This window comes from Oreochromis niloticus, linkage group LG3, assembly GCF_001858045.2.
Source record: "Oreochromis niloticus isolate F11D_XX linkage group LG3, O_niloticus_UMD_NMBU, whole genome shotgun sequence".
In the NCBI taxonomy this organism is placed as follows: domain Eukaryota; kingdom Metazoa; phylum Chordata; class Actinopteri; order Cichliformes; family Cichlidae; genus Oreochromis; species Oreochromis niloticus.
Window position 1 is genome coordinate 57902759 of NC_031967.2, and position 22609 is coordinate 57925367.

Consider the following 22609-nt stretch of genomic DNA (forward strand, 5'->3'; position numbering starts at 1 on the left):
AATGATAAGACTGAAAGTTTGGCAAGGCTAATCCACCCATTGGCCTAGTTCTCTACATGAAATCTTTACCAATTCCTGGACTTTTGCCATTCCAAATAAATGCAGAGATATAGTTATTCAGTGTTATGAAATACTTATTGGGTAAGTACCATGTAATACATTGAAATAAATAAAAGAACTTGGGTAGTATGTTCATTTTGATAGAACTGATGCGGCCAATTAATGACAGTGGTAAATTGTTCCATCTCTGAAGATCTGTCTCAGTATTCTCAAGCAGCGGGACAAAGGTTCTTTCATAAATACCTTTATATGAGTGGGTAACCTTAACCGACAGATAGGCCACATACTCTGATTTAATTTAAATTGAAAATCCATGAATGAATTCTCCCTGGCTATAGGGTGACTACAGACAGATTTACTTTTGTGTATTTTCAACTTGTAACCTGAAATATTGTCAAAACATTCAAAAAGGCAATGGCAAGAGCACGGGGAAGAGAAAATAAACACTTTGAAATATACAACAGGAGGTATGTCTGTGAAGGTTCTCAGTCATCCAGGTCATCGTAGTCAAAGGAATTTGCAAAGAAAAGCGTCTGGACTTCTTTGAGTTGCTTGAAGACGTTTCACCTCTCATCCGAGAAGCTTCTTCAGTTCTAAGGTCAAATGGCCGACAGTCCCAGATTTAAACCCAGTGGGAGTATCCCCCCAAAGAGGGACAAAGGACCCCCTGTTGATCCTCTAATCACATGAGCCAAGATGTGAAACCGAGTGTGGTACCTAAACAGGAGATCATCAGCATATAAGGACATTTTGTGCTACTGGTCAGCTCTGCAGATGCCCTTGATGCAATTAGCAGCTCGCAGCTTAATCGCCAATGGTTCAATTGATAACGCAAAAAGAAGAGGGGATAAGGGACATCCTTTCCTCGTACCATCGAGAAGTGGGAAATAAGAAGAGAATAACGAATTTGTTCTAACATGTGCCATAGGTGAGGAGTAAAGTAACTGAACCCATAAAATGAAATTAGGGCCAAATCCAAATTCATTTAGAGTATAAAACAGGTAATCACACTCCACCTGGTCAAATACCTTTTCAGAATCGAGTAATAAGGCAATTTCAGGGGCTGTAGTTGACTCTCTGTGTAATATGTTTAATATGGAAAGATATCAGTTTGTTTGGAAAGACATTCTACTAACTCTTTATCTGAGAGAAGAAAAGGATTGAGTCTCCAGGAGTACACAAAAGGTTCCTCTGGGAAGTTAAGTTCCAAAACAAGTGGATTGTGATCAGATATTACTATACTATCATATTTACAAGTCTTGATATTAGGAAGCAATTTTTGTCAACAAAAAAGTAATCTATATGAGAATATATTTGATGTACTGCAGAATAAAAGGAATATTGTTTAATGGAGGGGTAGAGGAATCGCCAATCAACAGTTCCATAAGTTTGTAAATAAGACTGTAGTACTAACAAGGATTTAGGGGGTGAAGGTTTTTTATCCGAGGAAAGATCTAGTACTGAGTCCATTATGTTATTCATGTCTACTCCAAGGATCAAATGGTGTGTATCAATCTGTGGAAGGGAATTAAGAAAGTAATTGAAAAATTTTGAGTCATTCCAATTTGGTTTACTAAAATAATTGAAGTATTATGTAGGGATCCTGTCGCAACTACTGATTGTAGGTCCAGTTTGTTAATGCAGTACTGTATGTCAAAATAAAGAAAAAATAAATATTATGTTTCTTCATATTAACAACATGTTTTTCCAATATATGTTTCAACACAGACTTCATGATGTCTTTGTCTGTGGGGGTACCATTGGACCTCTGGCCATAGCTCTGACTTCAGACCCCTCCCATCTGACAGAGCTGCACCTGAGTTCAGTCAGCCTGGGGGAATACGCAGAAGAACTTTTTACTCATCTGGGACATCCAAACTGTAGACTGGAGACACTCAGGTCAGTTAACTGAAACCGGATCTTTTGTTATTTATGAAGGTATTTCAATAAATTGAATTCAATTCAATTCAATTCAATTTTATTATTATAGCGCCAGATCACAACAACAGTCGCCTCAAGGCGCTTTATATTGTACAGTAGATCGTACAATAATAGATACAGAGAAAAACCCAACAATCATACGACCCCCTATGAGCAAGCACTTTGGCGACAGTGGGAAGGAAAAACTCCCTTTTAACAGGAAGAAACCTCCGGCAGAACCAGGCTCATGGAGGGGCGGCCATCTGCTGCGACCGGTTGGGGTGAAAGAAGGAAAACAGGATAAAGACATGCTGTGGAAGAGAGACAGAGATTAATAACAGATATGATTCAATGCAGAGAGGTCTATTAACACATAGTGAGTGAGAAAGGTGACTGGAAAGGAAAAACTCAATGCATCATGGGAATCCCCGGCAGCCTACGTCTATTGCAGCATAACTAAGGGAGGATTCAGGGTCACCTGGTCCAGCCCTAACTATACGCTTTAGCAAAAAGGAAAGTTTTAAGCCTAATCTTGAAAGTAGAGATAGTGTCTGTCTCCCGAATCCAAACTGGAAGCTGGTTCCACAGAAGAGGGGCCTGAAAACTGAAGGCTCTCCCTCCCATTCTACTTTTAAATACTCTAGGAACAACAAGTAGGCCTGCAGAGCGAGAGTGAAGTGCTCTAATGGGGTGATATGGCACTACAAGGTCATTAAGATAAGATGGGGCCTGATTATTTAAGACCTTGTATGTGAGGAGCAGGATTTTGAATTCAATTCTGGATTTAACAGGAAGCCAATGAAGGGAAGCCAAAACAGGAGAAATATGCTCTCTCTTTCTAGTCCCTGTCAGGACTCTTGCTGCAGCATTTTGGATTAGCTGAAGACTTTTCAGGGAGTTTTTAGGACATCCTGATAATAAAGAATTACAGTAGTCCAGCCTGGAAGTAATAAATGCATGAACTAGTTTTTCAGCATCACTCTGAGACAGGATATTTCTAACTTTAGAGATGTTGTGCAAATGGAAGAAAGCAGTCTTACATATTTGTTTAATATGTGCGTTGAAGGACATGTCCTGGTCAAACATGACTCCAAGGTTCCTCACAGCATTACTGGATGCCAAGGTAATGCCATCCAGAGTAAGAATCTGCTTAGATACCATATTACTAAGATTTTCAGGGCCGAGTACAATAACCTCAGTTTTATCTGAATTAAGAAGCAGAAAGTTAGCGGCCATCCAGGTCTTTATGTCTTTAAGACATTCCTGCAGTTTAACTAATTGCCGTGTGTGTTACCTGGCTTCATGGATAGATAGAGCTGCGTGTCATCTGCATAGCAGTGAAAATATATGCTGTCTTCTAATGATACTCCCTAGGGGAAGTATGTATAATGTAAACAGAAATGGTCCTAGCACTGAATCCAAGTGACTTCTTCAGTCTCAGCTGACTGCAGGTTTCCCCAATTCTTATAAACAGTACATTTGCATAATGACTGAAACCAGCCCACTGAAGGAACAGTGGGCTGGGAGGTCAGTTCCTTAAGATTTTTGTATATTTATTACATACATTTTATGTAATGTTCTAATAGCTGGAGTTCCTCATGATATTTCAAAATGTTGCTCTATAGAATTTCAGTATTGCTATCATTATTTATTTGTTTTTGCTAAACAACCAAGGATGCCCATGACAATTAGAAAAAAATGGGAATGTGAAACCAGATTTATTCTCAGATTTTCTCAGTTTTTTCCCCAAAGTGCCATTTTTTGTTTTTTGTAAGAAGGACCATTACAAACAGCAAATAGACATTTGTGTGTGTGTGTGTGTGTGTGTGTGTGTTTTCTTTCTCTTTTGATCTACTCACTGTTTTCATATCCATAACACACAATTTTGTGTTGTGAATATGAGTGTGTGTTTTGTCTGCATATTTGCACTTGACAATAATCTTTACAGTTTGCAGTAGTCTCTACCTCCATTAGATGTTCCCCTGTTTGCAATAGGCTGTAGTCAATAGTTCATTAGACGTTCACTTGGTTTCTTATAAGATAAAGGTGATGTAATAAAAGAACACTTTGTAATTCACATGATTTTTATTCAGCTTTGAAAACAGCACTTTGTCAGAGAAGAACTGTGCTGCTCTGCTCAGTGCTCTGAAGTCCAACCCCCCCTATCTGAAACGTCTGGATCTAATAGGATGCAACCTGGAGGGCTCAGGGATGAAACAGCTGTATGATTACCTGGAGAGTCCACACTGTAAACTACAGTTTAAAAGGTCAGTTCAGTTGACTTAGATTATAAAGGAAAAATATTTATTTGGTTTCTGTTTATCAGTGTGTCTGCAGAATAAACAATCACACATACAAAGAGAATGAGGATGTGTGTAGCAGGCTGACTTTGTGATGAACCAGTAACAAAAGAACAAAGTTACTCCTCATGTTAGAGAAAAAGCTTTAAATATGCAGTTTACATGGTAACAAATGAACTGCACATTTAAAGGTAACACTTTGTTTGTTAGTTTCACATGTCCACAGTATCTATATTACAGGCTTCTGTTCTAAACAACACACACATCGTTTTATAACCATGTCTGCATACCTTTAGTTAGAAACTCCTTTCAGTAGCTGCGGATTCAAGTCAAACTGGAATGGGCTCTACACCCACTTCTTTCTGTGGAAAATCACCAGGAACTGAACAGCTCTTTCTGTATAATGTCAGTGACTTTTCCATAGAGACTTGAATTTGACACTACATGGCTTCTAACTTCAAATTCACCACATTTAAATCAATATTTAATAGTCATTATGTTCCCAGAAACAGAGAATGCATTCCTGAAAACAAATTAATTGTGAATATGGCTGTATCAAAATTATACATGACAGGAAGTTATTTCTCTCACATTCACAATAGTAAGCTGCTCACTTCTTACTGGACATACTTATCTTTCACAGGTTACACCAAGAGACACTGGCCTATCAGTAATAACAATTCTAAACAAAAAATAGTTAATTACAAATCCTGAATGAACTTGTAGTCAGTTTTAATGTTGTTTGTTTAGTATGAGTTTTTTATTGTCTTTTCTCACTTTGTGATAAACACAATGTAACAATTCATTTTGTTGCCTGTTCTTGGTCCTGTCTCATGTTCCTACAGAGTGACTTCTGTTTAGATGCTTTACTACGGTGAGTGTTATTCAGAAATATAGAATTATATGTAAACATTTGATCATTAAATTCATATTTACCCATATTTATCATGTTTGATGTGACATGTGCACTAGCTGTCTCACACAAACATGCATAAATCACTATTTTGTGATTTACCAAGACATTGAATGTCTGTTTGTTTTCAGGTGTGAGGGAAATCACCTCGACCTCAGAGTGTGCTGAGGTAATTTCCAGTTCAGCCACTGCTGTATGCCTTTACTTCCTGGATGACTCCTATAACTCCAGTCAGTGTGTTATTACTCGAATGTTGACTTTCCTACAATGTGAAACATTCAGCGCACCCATCTAAAGGACATTTATCTACAGGGTGGGCCATTTATATGGATACACCGTAATAAAATGGGAATGGTTGGTGATATTACAGTCCTGTTTGTGGCACATTAGTATATGTGAGCGGGCAAACTCCTCAAGATGGGTGGTGACCATGGTGGCCATTTAGAAGTCGGCCATCTTGGATACAACTTTTGTTTTTTCAATAGGAAGAGGGCCATGTGACACATCAAACTTATTGGTAATGTCACAAGATAAACAATTGTGTGCTTGGTTTCAACGTAACTTTATTCTTTCATGAGTTATTTACAAGTTTTTCTTTGTTCACAGCCATTGACATGTTGAAGAGGTTAACACGTGAGGAGTGGATCGAAATTGTGTTGATATCTGGTGAACGCAGTAACCGGGTCATTGTAGCAGATTTCAATGCAAGACACCCTACGAGACCACCCATCTCCCATGCTACAGTTAGCAAACTGCTTGCTAAGTTTCGTGAAACTGGTTCAGTGTTGGATTTGCCAAAATGTGGATGCAAGAAAACTGTCACTAATGAAGAAACATCAGTGGCTGTCCTAGCTTCATTCAGCAAGAGCCCACAGCGTAGCACTCGCCGCATGTCACTGGAGAGTGGCATTAGTCGAACATCCCTTCGGCGGATATTAGCTACTCACAAATGGCACCCTTACAAACTGCAGCTACTGCTGCATCTCAACGAGGATGACCCAGATCGGTGCACAGAATTTGCAGAATGGGCAAAACAAAAATTGGAACAGGACCCTCAGTTCACGCATTAGATTTTGTTCAGTGATGAGGCAAACTTTTATGTGAATGGTGAAGTTAACAAACAAAACCACCGCTATTGGTCTGACACTAACCCACATTGGATGGATCCCTCCAAGACTGTTGGAACAACAAAAGTGATGGTTTGGTGTGGTATATGGGGTACAACGATAGTGGGTCCATTCTTCATCAATGGAAACCTCAAGGCCACTGGATATTTGAAATTGCTACATGATGATGCGTTTCCCTCTTTATGCACTGAAGCTGGCACGTTCCCTGAGTTTTTCCAGCAAGATGGTGCACCACCACATTATGGGTGCCAGGTCCGAGCATTCCTAGATGAACAGTTTCCTGGAAAGTGGATTGGTCGTCGTGGGCCAGTTGAATGGCCCCCAAGGTCTCCCGATCTGACCCCCTTAGACTTTTATCTTTGGGGTCATCTGAAGGCAATTGTCTATGGTGTGAAGATGCGAGATGTGTAGCACCTGAAACTATGGATACTGGATGCCTGTGCTGGCATTTCTCCTGCGGTGTTGCTATCAGTGTGTGAAGAGTGGGAGAAGAGGGTTGCATTGACAATCCAACACAATGGGCAGCACATTGAACACATTTTATAAGTGGTCAGAAACTTGTAAATAACTCGTGAAAGAATAAAGTTACGTTGAAACCAAGCACACCATTGTTTTTCTTGTGACATTACCAATAAGTTTGATGTGTCACATGACCCTCTACCCTCTGACTTCTAAATGGTCACCATGGTCACCACCCATCTTGAGGAGTTTGCCCCCTCACATATACTAATGTGCCAAAAACAGGACTTTAATATCACCAACCATTACCATTTTATCACGGTGTATCCATATAAATGGCCCACCCTGTAGTTTTTGTACTTTTTTTGAAACCAGTATCTGACATGTTTCTTAGTTTTGATTTGTTACAGAGCATAATCTTACGAAAAAGGTTTCATTGTCCTCATTTCACACCCAAGGATCCCCCAGGAGTCCACAGTCAGAATGTTCACTCAAAACACAGAGATGTCGCCATTTATCTTACAAGAGTCAGTAAACTCTGGAATAAGTTCTGCTACATTATTTGGACTAATGAGCTCTTATTTTATACCTCCAGTTACTCTCCTGAGTTGAAGGATACTTTCGAGGTACAATAGCTGCCATCTAGCTAATCTTTAAACTAAAAGCAGACTTTGCTTGTGCAGGTCCTTGTTAATTATTTTACTATGAGACATTTTAATAATTACTGCAATTTCACTGTTAGGGTGCCTGGGTTGTTGTACCAGTGTTTTGGGTTTTGTACTTTTTATTTTGTTCTTATTGTGTTTTTTGACTGCAATTGTTTTGTGTTTCTCTTTTGTATTTTCTATCCCTCCAGTTCTTCTCAGTTTGTTCTTAGGTTTTGGTTTCCGCACTCCCTCTGTTTTATGTCTAGTCCGTGTCTCTGTGCCTGCCCTGGTCCCACGTCTCTCCTTTGTATTTAAGACTTGTGTTTTCCTTGGTCTGTGTCGTGATAGCCATCATCCTATCCTGTGTGCTCCGGTCGCCTGCCTTGCCTATCTGGTTTAATGTAGTTATTCCCAGTTTATTTAGTTTTATGTTCTGTTTTGCCATCCAACAATAAAAGCTGAGTTTGAGTTCATGTTTGCCTTCGTCACTCTGCACTTTGTGTCCTTCACTCCTGATTGCCGCACACAGATCATGGCATTTGAACATTGTCTTGCTTGTGGTGTTGCATTAGCAATCCAACAGTGTGCTTTTCAGTGCTATGTTATGTTATCAACTATGGGACTTTATCAAATCATAATAATCATACAAATCATATCCAATCAATCTTTCACAGGTGGACTGTAATCATGTTGTGATCTGAGAGATGATCAATAAAAACAAAATTTTTAGTGTCACAGCAAAGGCTGTACATACTCGCCTGTGAGCAATTAAACGAATCCAGTTTGGAATAAGTGTGTAACATGAAAATATGTGGAACAAGTGAAGAGCTTTGAATGCTTTCAGGATGCTCTTTGTGTTCTTGTTTACTGACTACTGTTTTTAAAATGTTTACAGTGATGTTTTAGATACATTTGGTTAAAGTATAAGGATGTACTAAATAAATTTGTCAGCAATAGGGTAGTTGGCTAATTTTAATGCAAAAAGATGTGAATCAGACATCTGTCGATACACAGGTGAAATGAACAGAAGGGACGACGACCTATAGGGTAGGTATGGTGGTCAAGTGCAGAATGAATGACAAGTGATAGTGGATTTTGTTTAAAAAAAAAAAGAAGAATGTGCATTGATTATAGTGTACCCTGGTTAAGACGTGATCAAATTGGTAGGATTTGTATTAAAATATATAAGAATCAGGACTGAAATACAAATTTATGGAAAAAAATAAGTAAATAATAATAATTTAGAAACCATTCTTAAATTCCAATTACATGCTATCCAGAGGTGGAAGTATTATGCAGATGTTTTACTTAACAAAACAAGAAAGATAAAATGTAGAATATTAGATTCCAGTTCTGCAATGAAATGGTTGAAAAATTGGAAATTGGTCAGAAGTTTCAAAGTAGTATTTTGTGACCATGGAAATAGTTATGTCATCATGCACTTTATCTTATATGGACTTTTAGGTTTTTTGGTGTTGCTGAGCTGCAATGATTGTTTTGTTTTTGTTAGCGCAGTGGTGCCCTCCCTTACTTCTACTGACCTCTCTTTGGCCCTCAAATTTTAAATTACATTAAAATTAGTGTAAGCAACTATAAAAACATAAATTCAATACTTTGACTCAATTTCACCTGGCCATGAAACTGTTCATCAGGCAACCTCTAGGCCTTAAACAGTCAATGTAAAGGTTTTGTGAAACCTCTTGAGTTAAAGCCAAAAGACTACACTTTAATCACATATCCATTCTTTGAGTTACAAAATGTGGGTGTAGTGAGGAGGGAAAAAAACAAAATTTGTATCTTTGTTCCACTATGTTCTTTTATGGACAGAAAACACCAGCAGCCTTTAGAAAGTGTTGAATCCACAGATTTGCATCTTAAATGTCAACTGGAACAGCTCAGCTGGACTCAGTTTTCTCTTTGACTCCTCTTTTCGGTCCATCCAGGTGAGATTTACCTGTTAAATAAAGCTGAACAGCATCTCTGTAGGAGCAGTTTGTGGCAGCTTAACTTTGATCGGTTGGATCAACAGTGCTCTGACTTTTGTGAGCCTGGCTACAGTGCTGAAGAGAAACCTAGGGTTGTAAAGATGCCAAGGTGGAGCAGTGCAAACCCAATGTTTGTTAGTGTTGGAGTACCTACCTGTCATGCTATATTTATCAATCTGACACACAGTTGTATCTTTGGCTGACTGTGCATTATGTTCAGTTAGGTTTTATTGGAAGTTAGGGAACCATTAGTGTTCTAGCTCCTAGCCCAATCTGGAATTTGTTTACATTTCTTTTTTTCCTCTTTTTTGCTATGGACCCATGTGTGTCTTTAATGAAGTTAAATTAAACTAAATTAATCACATGAGACTGTGATAGGAAGGACCCAAGCACACAATGGTTCAGAATGAATGCTTGTTTATTTACAATTTGTATTCACCAGTTTGGTTTTAGCAGCTTTCGCACTTCACACTTCAGTTCAGCTCTGTATCACACATCAGCTTTGACAGTCAGCCTTTTCTGGATCCTCTGCAGCTGAGCCACAAACCACACACTGCCACGGAGACAAAGACTGACACTGCAGTCTTTATGATTGACTTTTTACTGATCATTCATACTAAAATTTTTAAAATGATTTTGTACATAAAGAATGAAAAATAGGACTAAAAGGATGCTGAAAGGATGATTTAGGTCTAATCATGTGTACCAGTTTGGCAGGGCTCTATGTAGAGTCCTGTGAGCACTCTACATGAACTGTTTGTTCATGTCTTTATGTCTTCAGCGACTTGACTCTTGTTCTCACAGGAGTGATTTAGTTTCTTTTGTTTTGTTTTGTTTTCTGCAGTTGGTGTCAGATGTTTTCCTTGAGTAGTTCTTTTGGTTTAATAAAGAAAGTCAAATGGAAAGTTTGGCTGGTCAGGTTCTGGCTGATACACACTTGCATTTATTGTAGAAAATGAATGATCCCAAAATGAGTTAAACCCTAGCCAAATACATAAAACAATATGAACGTCATTCAGTGGCTGTAAACTGTACAGAAAAGCTTCAGTAGCAGGATGCATGTGCGTCTGTTATCTTTTTATTTCTTTGTCACACAATAACCAACATCCAAAAGTAGTTTACATTTTCTCTTTACTCCATTCCTTTAATCAAGGGTTGAATTTTCAAAACAAAAAAATACAGACATTTACTTAGTACCATTTATTACTCCTCTCCATCGTGCTCAGGACTTCACCATGAAAACGGAGAAGTGTTTTAGTGTCTGAAAACCTTCAAACTTATGACCCAGGCTGGACTTCGTTCTGGATCACAGCACAGAGCTTCTCCTTTTAAACCTTTCAATGAATTTAGAAAGGGACATGACTCAGAGTTGCTTCCACCTACTGGCAAAACTGAATGTTACAGCAGGGCAGCTGCTTTGTAAATGAAAGCAATGTAACCTCTTAACGTCCACCAGTTGAAAACATTAATATACGTAATACAGTATTATTGATGTGAGCTTTTCATGTAAAAACTGTGGAAGTTAATCAGTTAACTTCCACATAGCATGTCCTTTTAACCCTTTAAAACCGGTCGGAGCGGGCACACTCCGTTTTGCGTAACTATTTTTAAATCTCTGTAGAACTGGAACCACGTAAGATAGCGCAATATTTTTTTTTCGGATATGAAACCGAAAGGAGTTGCACTTACTTGTTATGCCATTAGCTTGTCCTAGGTCACGGTTTCCTTCCACATATAGCTTTGCAAAAATTGCATAAAAAGCGCTTGCAGCAACAAAAACATAATATTCCAGAAACACGCTTTCCCGATCCGATCAGCTGTTTGTAACACTTCCTAGGTTGGAATAGACATCAGCGCGAACTATCGCATGTCCGCCATTACCTGCCCAAAACCGGAAATGACGTCATGTTCGCGGAAATGTAGTTTTTTTACCATCAGGGTCTTATAAGCCTATACTGGTGTTTTTAAAAGTTATGTTTGATGCTTAAAACACTTAAAAGTCTGCACTGCTGGAAATAGTTTATTTTGATGCATATGCTGTTTTTTTGCAAGTTTGCATTATAATATTTATTTTCATTTTTCCTGCAGTATATAAAAATTGGTGTATTTCAAAAACAAAACTATGAAGACACTTAAAATAAATTTCCTGTGGTAAATGGACTGGTTCTTATATAGTGCTTTTCTACTCTTCTGAGCACTCAAAGCGCTTTGCACAACTTGGTCTTAAAGAGTTAACATTTAAACCTATTTTCTGCACATTCCAGCACATAAAATAAAATATTTTTCTTTTTGTTTACACTCACTCTTTCAAATAGATGCAAGTAAAACACAGCAGAAAATAAATAAAATCAAAGACTAGCGGTCCTGTTGCTCTATTTTCACCTGTATAGCAGGAGTGGCGTAGGCGGAGGTTTGCCCTGGTGCAAGTGTGCCACGGCGGTCAGTGGAAGAATCCACGAGTTTCTCTGTGAATTTCCCATTACGTGGTAGCGCACTCGGTGCTTGCTTGGAATTTTAGAGGGGGTTTTTTCGCTGTAAAAAGAAGTTTTCTTCCCACACAGTGAAAAGCGGACGCTAATGTTTTTGTCACTTTTTATGGAATCAAACTCAAAGTAAGGTCAGTACTTCCACGCTTTAAACGCTGCACGCTCATACTCTCTCCCGCACTTGATATATTATCCATTGTTGATCTGCACACAGCTGTTGTCACGAACGTCGCACTCGCTTACGTCATTGTCATGAGACACTCTCGCAAAAAAAATCACGGTTTTAGTAACGCAGTAATGCAGCATGCTTACGGGAAAGTAACGGTAATCTAATTACCGTTTTTTCAAAACTAATCCCTTACTTTACTCGTTACTTGAAAAAAGTAATCGGATTACAGTAACACGTTAGAAGTAACGCGTTACTGCCCATCTCTGTTTATATCCCACTGTAACTTTACTATATAAAGAGCTAACATCTCCAAAGTGTCAGGAGTAGTTAGTCATTACAACAAGTGTTTGTGAACTAAAAATCAAGAATGTGGGATACTGTTTGTCCGTGATTTGAACAGCCCAGCGCTGCTCCCGACGCAGGGAAAACCAATTCTGCAGGGAGACCTACCTTGGCACTTGTGCAGGTGAAACCAAAGGGAAGATATGCTTCACCATATTTTCTAGTCTTTGGCTTAGAATGAAGTTGGTTTGGAAACATATTCAACGATGCTTCATCTCCTGCTTTGCGTTTGTGTGGGCGCCCCCTGCTAGCAGTGTCCAAGTGTTTCGGGGTTTTTTTTCCCCCCCTTTTCTTATCCCTCTGCGCCCCCCCTGGGGTGCGGGCCCCACACTTTGGGAAGCTCTGCACTATACAGAGATGTGCTTCTGAATCTGGATGATGTGTCTTCTGATTTTGTAATGCAGTTCTGCTTGTGTTGAGTGGTGTAAACAACCAATCGATCTACACTCTTCAAATGTCAAAATTGGTCATTCGATTTTTTTTTATGACACAGTAATGGTGAGTGTTCCCACCCTCTGCTCTTTGTAATTTAACGCGATGTTTCCATCTTTGTCACGGTTCTGGGTCAGTTTCGACCCAGTATTTTGAGTTTTGATTGTTAGTTTATTTTTGAATGATTGTTGTGGTTTTGGGTACTATGAGTATTATTATTATAATGATGATTATTATTAGAGTTCTATGTTTCTGTTTATTTGTGGTTAGGATTTGTGTTCTCATGTTGTGTGTGGGTTTAGTTCTATGTGTCATTTTCTGTCTGTCTCTCAGTGTCGAGTCTGCGTCTTTGTGTAGTGTTCTTGTTTCCTGTTTTATTGTGAAGGTCTGCGTCTCATGTGAGTGTGTTCAGTTTTACCTCTGTCTCGTCTTGTTGATTACTCCCAGCTGTGTTCCCCACCTGTGTGTAATCTCCCTGTGTTTCTCTGTGTGTATTTAAGTCGCGTCCTCCATCTTTTTAGTTGCTGGTCCGTCTGTGTATCCACCCTGCTTCATCTGTGTGTTTCCCTGCTGTCAACCGTCATCTGTTTCTGCCCGCTCTCATTCATGTTCTGGTTCCTGCGCTGTAGTTTAGTTGTTTCCCAGTATAGTTTAGTTTGTCTTCGTTTGCCATTTTCCCTTTGTCGTTTATTCAATAACTGTGTTGAAACATTTAAAGTAATGAACCCTGTTTTGAGACAAGCTTCAGCTTCAGAAAGCTGGGAGAGGGGGACGTCTGCCATGTACCGGGCAGTCTTGCCAATCATTTCTGGGCCTCTCTATCTTTTAGCAGTGGGCACGCCATCTGGGGCCTCCCTCCTTCTTCTCCTGCTGCGATGGGCATACAGATATCGGTGAGAAGTGTGGCCTTAGGTCTTTGGTATTCTTGGTGACTGTGGATGGCCGTGTTGTCTTGGATCCACTCTGTCTCCCTCTTGCTTCTTGGGGGCACTGCTGCTTCTTCCCACCCTCATTCTCAAATACATTTTCATGACAAAAAGCACTTATGCTTGACTGTCTCTGTCTCTCTCTCTTTCACACAAACACACCACAAGGAGATTTGTGTACCCATTCATTGCCCAATTTTTGTGTCCCAGGTGCTGTATGTTTATTTTTTCTACAGGTGCGTCAGTTGGCGATATATTGTGCATTTCTATTCTTACTCTATTCCTTTATTACATCTTCCCCTATCCACCCTCTTTTTCCCTGTATCTCCTGCCTTAGACATTGCTATACTGTGTACAATATATAATATAACGACTGAAAAAACACAAATAGGAATGAAGACTTAAACAGATAAAAGAAAAAAGAAACACACTCTGAAAACATCCTAACATGTCTGGAATGCTGTTCAACAGCTTTTGGTTCGTTGAAAAGCATGTGGGTCACATGTTCTGTGTTTCATAAAGGTTCCCTTTCATTATCCTCTCTAAACCCAACACTCAAATTAGAAAGTTTTTACTGTATCTGTATGTAAAACAACAACAACAAAACATCTTCACTTTCATATGTTTGTCCATAGAGTCAAAAGAGAGTAAGGAGCATTGCTGAGACTGTCAGCGAACATCACTGTTTTTTGTTATTTTATTAGCTAAAGCCTTCTTAATTAACTGTGTTATTTGCCATCACTTTTGATCATCACTCTGTCTATTTCACTCCTATTTTAACCATCTTTCTTTTCTATCCAAAATGTGAACATTGGCATCCTCGAAAGAGTGACCTTTGTTGTTTAGATGCAGATGGACAGATCCTCTACCAGTGATTAGGTAGAGAATCAATAGGGGGGTCCATGTCCCTCTTGGGGGACTCTCCACCATTTGACCATAGAACTGAAGAAGCTTCTCGGATGAGAGGTGAACCATCTTCAAGCAACTTAAAGAAGTCCAGACTCTTTTTTCCCCCAAGCTCATTAGACTACGATGACTGAGAACCTTCACAGATACAATATTATATATGATGTATTTACTGCCATATCTAGTTCACTTATGTCACCTAAGATGCAAATATATTTGTGGAATTAAGCAAAGATATCTCTCTTTAGTCTGAACCAATCTGTGGTTCACACTCTGGGAATGTAGTAATACAAGTTCCTGTGGAGAGGGGAGGAGCTGCTCTGCTAAGGTGAGGAGGAAACAAAGTCCTGTAATTTCAGTTTTTAAATTCACGAAGCAGATGAGTGAAAACAAGGTGAGTGTTGCTTAGCAATAATAGGGTGTCAGAATTACTACAAAAATGTTTCTTAGTGGAAAAAATTATATCAGTGTTTCTAAAGGTGGAACAAAAAAATCTGGAAATAGTTATGATCTGTTTTGGTACTTGGAGTTTTGTTTTGGAGTTTGTTAGACCATAAAGAAAGGAATATCATGGATCAAAATGAATCTTTGGTTATTGATGAAACTGACATTTTTCTTCATGTGCTGAGTTAGCTGTCTTTCAATGAGCTGTAAAAGTATCTATTAATTTATGAGGTAGAGGGTCAGCTGGGTTTAATACAGACTGGACTGTGTGTGTGTGTGTGTGTGTGTGTGTGTGTGTGTGCGCGCGCCTCTCTCTGTGTACTGTATTTCCTGTTCTGCAAGTTATGGGTTTCTATAAATATATTTCTGTCTTTCACTGATGTACTCAAAGTCATTGTTCCTTGTTTCTCTCTCAGGATGCCTAAAGATCAGGGGTTTGGTTAAGAAAGAGCAGCTATTCCTTGATCCAGCTCCATGGCCATGAGCATTGAAAAGTCCACAGATTGTCCTCCACCTCCAGTCCTTAGTCCTCGACCCTTAGGCACAAAGTAAGGGACTGTTTCTATTCTAAACAAACAAGCAAAGTAAAAATTGTTAAAGAATATGATAAACTTCATTAACATAATAAAGCCTTTCTGAAAAAGATCTTAAAGCACTGACAATTCAAAGTGATTTTGATAAACAACCACTCACACAGCTATGTTGCTTTAAATGTGTATTATAAACTTGAGCTCTTGATATTTGTTTCCCCTTTAAGTTTTGTAGTTTCATGTTCCTTTGTAAAATAACTGTTGTCCTAGCAGTACACTTCTTTATGATTTTGATTGGTTTGCTGCTCCCAATGCAACACCTTGCATTTGAATGTGCTCAAAGGAAGACCGATAAACCCTGGGTAAACATCAGGAGTGAGTTAACTTGCTTGCTGTGACCCATTATCCTGGTAACCCCAGGTCTACCGGTTGGATATGCTCAGAACACCTCACCCAGGAGGTGTGCAGGATGCATCCTTGTGAGATGCCTGAACCACCTCAACAGGCTCCTTTCAATGAGGACGAGAAGCGACTCTATTCTGAGTAATTCCCTGATTGCCGAACTACTCACCATGTCACTAAAGGAGGGGCCAGCCACCTTTTAGAGAAAGATAATTTCCGCTGCTTGTATCTGCAATCTCACTCCTTCAGTCACTACCAATGACCATAGGGGAGGGGAGGGAAATAAGTCGACCAGTAAATTAAGAGCTTTGCTTTTATTTTCAGCTCATTCTTCACCACGATGGACTGGTACAATGTCCGCATCACTGTAGACAAAGCACCAATCCATCTGTCGATTTCCTGCTCCCCTCTCCCCTCATTCGTGTACAAGACACCGAGATACTTAAATTTCTCAACCTGGGACAGTAAGTCATCCCTGACCAGGATTGGGAACTCTACCCTTTTCCAGCTGAGGACCGTGGCCTCAGATTTGGAGGTGCTGATTTTCATTCCTGCCACTTCACATTCAGCTCTGAACACCTGGAGGCCTCCACCCGATGAAGCCAACAGGACCACATCATCTGCAAAAACAAGGATGAGATTCTTAGACCACTCCAAGGCTTCCGGCACTTGGCTATGCATAGAAATTCTGTCCATAAATTGTGAATAGAATCATTGACAAAGTTTAGCCTTTGGCAGAATCTTCCAGTGTACTCTGCAGTGCGGACTTTTGGCCAAAACCTACCGGAAACAAGTCCAACTCATTGCTGGGTATGTGGACCAAGCTCTTACAATGGTCAGTTGTATTGTATACTCCCAAAGCACCTCCTACAGCACACCTGAAAAAACCCAACATACAGAGCTGATACTGAGATATTCACCCCAACCCGCCACCTCTAAACAAAGGTAACTTTAGACTGAGACCAAGTCCAGCTCTATTGAGTAGACTGGTTTCAGACAGTCTACTTACACAGTGAAGCGAAACAGCGTTCCTCCAGGGCCAAGGTGCTACATGCAACATAAATTTACAACATAAATTAACAGAAAAACACTAAACTAGCTAACTAGAGACAGGACAGACTGACCTAACATAAATTACAACATAAATTAACAAAAACTATCTAACTAGGTAGGTAGTGCAAGAAACTGTGTCATGGAGACATGACTGACTGGGGAGACCCAGGAGATGAATGAACATAGAGACGAGGGTGAGTCGGCATGAAATGAGGAATGGAACGACACAGAGAAAACACGGAGCCAGAGACTAAAAACAGGCTGAGATAAACACTAAGGGAGGGAGAACTAACATCACTAAGAACATAAAAAAGAAAGATAACCAAAAGCAGGAATAATAATAGTCAAGGAGCATTAAATCCGAATCTGAAACACAAATACTGGGTCGCAGACCCAGCACTGTGCCAGAGAGTATATTAGTTGTGAGAAAATGTAGTTCTCCAGCCTCATAAGTCTAACACTGAGAGAGAAGCAGCTCAGTGTCCACAAGGTACATGTAGAAAAATAATGTTCTGCATTCTATTTGTTTGCAGACGTCAGCACCACAATTACAGAGGAGATTTTCCAGGATCCACCTCGATGTCCATGAGCAGTGACATGTCCAGAGAATTCCCTCCAGTCTTCAGTCATGAATCTCGACCCTCAGTCACACAGTAAGAGACTGATTCTACTATAAACTGAGTGAACATGATATTGGTTTTGGAGTCTTTGATGTCATTTCAATGGGGTTTGCAGGGGTGGAGTCACTGAATTGCGCTTGATCTCTTCCACATCAGGTTTTGTTTGAAGTTAAAGATAAATAGGTATGACATGAAGCATTTGGAGCAAACATTTCTCTGGAAAGTAACTGTAAGTAAGAAGTGCCTCAAAGCCCCCGGTACCTTCGGCAATGGGGGTGGACTGCAATTTAACCCTCCGTTACATCAAGTCTTTTATGAAAATATTAGCGTGTGTGTGGTGTCCAGGAGAAATCTCAGTCTCATATAAATGCTTATATTAAACATTTCTACAACCACCAAACACAGCAAAAACAAGCAATGACTAAAAGAACAGTTACGTACTTACGCAAAAGTCCACTAAACCTAAACAACAGAGCCACAAACTCCCCCGACTACATGTAAACACAAAAGAAATAGCTTGTTAGCGAGCTGAAATCTCACAGATTCCAGAACAGCAAATTACTGGCCCACTGCTCATTTAAGTTTGAGACCCTTGATTCAAGCTGTCCATGGCACATGAGAGAATGGGCCTGCTGGCTGTGAATGTGTGGTTAATTCTTCAAAAATATTTTTTTTAAAAAGCAAGCATTTTCAGGCAAATAAATGAAATAAAATCATTTCTGCTCTTTAATACCTATAAAATTCAACTCAAATATGGTGTCTATAGTGTGCCAAAATTGGGCAAACTCCTGAATATTTATTTATTAAAGATGCTGTAATATTTCACTGTTTCACTTCAGAAGCATAAATCTTTGCACAGATGATGTTTCACATGATGTTTATATGTTAATTGTTGATTTTCTGGATTAAAATGTGAACTAAAGCATATTTTAAATGGGGTTTTTTTTTTCTTTAAAAAAATATGTAAATTAGGTGAGGAAAAAAAAAAAATTACTTACTTTTGTCTGTGCTCCAGCCTCAGTAACGTTGACACATTAACATCTGCTGTAATATCTACACCTCTGATGAATTTTCACAAGTGTTAACTTTACTTTGATACAAAGATTGTTTATAAAGAGTTTATAATTGCAGAGGAATACTCCATTCACACTGGGCATGTCATTTTTTGAGCAGGAACCTCTGAAAGCCCTTTGTGGCTTGGAAGCTATAGCCTAAACTCTACCTTTCAAAAATGGTTAAAAATTAGTCTAAACTTTATAAATATATTAGCATGTCTCTAGTATTTATGACCAAGGCTGTTAAAACCAAACATTAATTTAAAATGATCTCCACAAAACAAGTACCCACACATGTTTTATGTTCCTTTCTTAAAATACCTCCAGTCCGCTCAGTGCATTTCTTCAGCCTCATAAATCTGACACTGTGACAGCAGCAGCTCTGTCGCCAATAACAGGTACATGCAGAACAACAATGTGTTCTTCATTCTATGTTTGTGTTTGCAGACGTGAGCAACATAAACAAAGACCAGAGTTTCCAGGAACCACCTCGATGTCCACGAGCAGTGATGCATCCAGAGAATTCCCTCCAGTCTTCAATCATCAATCTCGACCCTCAGTCACACAGTAAGAGGCTCATTCTACTATAAACTGAGTGAACATGATATTGGTTTTGGAGTCTTTGATGTCATTTCAATGGGGTTTGCGGGGGTGGAGTCACTGAATTGTGCTTGATCTCTTCCATATCAGGTTTTGTTTGAAGTTAAAGATAAATAGGTATGACATGAAGCATTTGGAACAAACATTTCTCTGTAAAGCTAAAACACCATTTTTGGAAGTCATAGGCTAAACTCTACCTTCCAAAAATGGTGAAAAAAATAGTTTAAACCGTATTAACATATTAGCAAGTTTCTAGTATTAAAGACCAAGGCTGTTCAACATCAAACATTCATTTAAAATAATTTCTGCAAAACAAGCACCCACACAACAGCTTTGTTGATTTCAATGTGTATTATGTGTTTAACCCCTAAACATGGCAAGTTAGTTAGCCTGCTTGCTGTGACTCCTTATCCTGGTAACCGATGGCATGATTAGTGAATACTGATGGAACATTTCGAAGAATAATATGTTCTTCATCCTGTGTCTGTTTGCAGACGTCAGCACCTCAATTACAGAAGAGATTTTCCAGGATCCACCTCGATGTCCATGAGCAGTGACATGTCCAGAGAATTCCCTGCAGTCTTCAGTCATGAATCCAGATCCTCAGGCACACAGTAAGAGGCTGATTCTGCTATAAACTGAGTGAACATGATATTGGTTTTGGAGTCTTTGATGTCATTTCAATGGGGTTTGCGGGGGTGGAGTCACTGAATTGTGCTTGATCTCTTCCACATCAGGTTTTGTTTGAAGTTAAAGATAAATAGGTATGACATGAAGCATTTGGAACAAACATTTCTCTGTAAAGCTAAAACACCATTTTTGGAAGTCATAGGGTAAACTCTACCGTCCAAAAATGGTGAAAAAATAGTTTAAACCTTATTAACGTATTAGCAAGTTTCTAGTATCAAAGACAAAGTCTGTTCAAGATCAAACATTCATTTAATTGATTTAAATGATTTCCACAAAACAAGCATTGTGTATTATGTGTTTCCCCCCTAAATATAGCAAGTTGGTTAGCCTGCTTGCTGTGACTCCTTATCCTGGTAATTGATGGCATGATTAGTGAATACGGATGATACATGTAGAAGAAAAATGTGTTCTTCATTCTGTGATTGTGTTTGAAGACGTCAGCACCTCAATCACAGAGGAGATTTTCCAGGATCCACCTCAATGTCTATGAGCAGTGACATGTCCAGAGAATTCCCTCCAGTCTTCAGTCATGAATCCAGATCCTCAGGCACACAGTAAGAGGCTGATTCTGCTATAAACTGAGTGAAGATGCTTTTGGAGTCTTTATTTGCAGGGGTGAAGTCAAGGGCATATATTTGGTTTTGGCATTGCTGGGGACGATGATTCAACCACTGAACTCTGCCCTGTTTCTTTTTTTTTTTTTTTTTTTTCATTTTTGTCTTTGCTTCTTAATAAAAAAGGAGAAATATACTTGCCTACATATGCTATTCTACATGCTTTTAAAACATTTAAAATTACAATTCATAGTTTTATATGTGAATTATATAATGTTAAATTACTATTAAACAAATGACTATGTATTTTATACTTTAGTTTAGTTCAGCCATATTCCATATAAATCTGGTATCATACAAAAATAAAAATTGCTTCAAATACAGTCATGACAATAAAAGAATATGACTTTAAGGACTTAACAACATTAGTTCAGTTATAGTGCACCAACATCTCTGACACATTAGCACTAAGGGAACACTGAATGACCTGCTGGTTTTTGTCCATAAAACTACTCATCTAAGATTACCACAAAGTAAAAGATCTCTCAGCAAAATTATGCAACATTTTAGGCACTATTGCCCCGATCACATCAGTGAGCTGGGATTTTTTTATTCTAAACATGAACTACTGTTACAGCAACAGACATGGACTACTGGTGCCCCACACAACAACTCAATGTCCACTATGTGAAGGAGCCAAACACATGCGTTCTCCTCTCGTTAACTGAGATAAACTGCTGGCATGTTTGTTTTACATCTATACTGTCCAGTCTCTCCTGGTGGACATGGCAACACATTATTCATGGTTACATACAATTTTAGACTGATGTGGGCCAAAGCCTAAAACGATGTGCCGAGAATTTGCTGTTCTCCCCGGCTCAGATATTTGAAGTTTACACAGCTACATTCTCGCCTGAAAATATGTTAAAAGTTTATTTTGCAACCCAGAAAGACTAATAAGAGGGCCACTGAAATTCGGGATTGTCCGAGAAAAAACGGGAGGGTTGGCATGTATTGCCTAGCATAGCCTGTAACGTTATTATGATGGACAGATTTTATGAGTGAACTTGACTTTAAGTGACTTACAGGTTTCTTTGAAAAATACTTTCTTATATCCACGTTCTTCCTTTTTGCTGCCATCCTCCTCTCCTCCTTTCAGGTCCTCGCAGCGCAGGATTGCCGCTGCTAAAACTAAACAGACTTCCCTTGTTACATGATGTAGGACTCCAGTAGAGAACGTAATTTAAGTCTTTCTGCACCGCTAGGTGAATGAGATGTTGACAGATCGTTTTTTTTCTTTCTATCGGTTTTGTTTTTCTTTACTCGAAGAGATCAAATTATTGGTGGGGACAATTCAATAATCGCTGGATATTGGTGGGGACATTTCCCTTCCGTCCATGCCAAATCTACGCCCTTGGGTGGAGTCATTGAATTGCGTTTAATCTCTTTCACATCAGGTTTTGTTTGAGATTAGAAAGCAATGGGTATGAAATGTAACTGTCATAGCAGATGCAGGTCTAAGCAGCCTCACCAGCATAACAAAACCATGTTGTGACAGTTCATTAATTCACTACATTTGTCACGCTAGAGTTCACAAAGTGCATCTAGTGTGTTTGTGCCTATCAGAAGTGGTGGCTGGGCTTTCTTTTTCCCTGTCCTATCCCCCAGTCATGTCTGTCCCATCTGTAACAACCAAAAATAAAATAAATACATAATAATAATAATACTACTACTACTACTACTACTACTACTACTACTACTACTAAAGGTCAATTAAATGGACCAATATGGCAAGGCCATGATGATCCACTTGGTAAAGTAAATCCACTGGGCATCTTTCTTGGCCTTCAACTGCGCCTTATCTCTAAGGCTAGGCATTATGTTCCACATGAGGACCTCGAGAAGCTTATTCACACTTTTGTGTCCTCAAGGTTGGATTATTATAATTCCTTGTACTACGGTCTTCCCTCTTCTCTTCTTCTTAGACTG

At 39.1% G+C, this 22609-nt stretch overlaps 1 protein-coding gene across 1 annotated transcript in view; it reads left to right on the forward strand.

The window, feature by feature from the left end:
* The window catches only part of LOC106096770 (uncharacterized), a 211578-nt gene that overhangs the window by 177754 nt on the left and 11215 nt on the right, over positions 1-22609 (forward strand). Inside the window, exons 16-18 of the mRNA XM_025903296.1 lie at positions 17635-17754; positions 19871-19990; positions 20501-20620. Coding sequence (XP_025759081.1) covers positions 17635-17754; positions 19871-19990; positions 20501-20620 — 360 coding nt within the window. The remainder of the gene's footprint in view (positions 1-17634; positions 17755-19870; positions 19991-20500; positions 20621-22609) is intronic.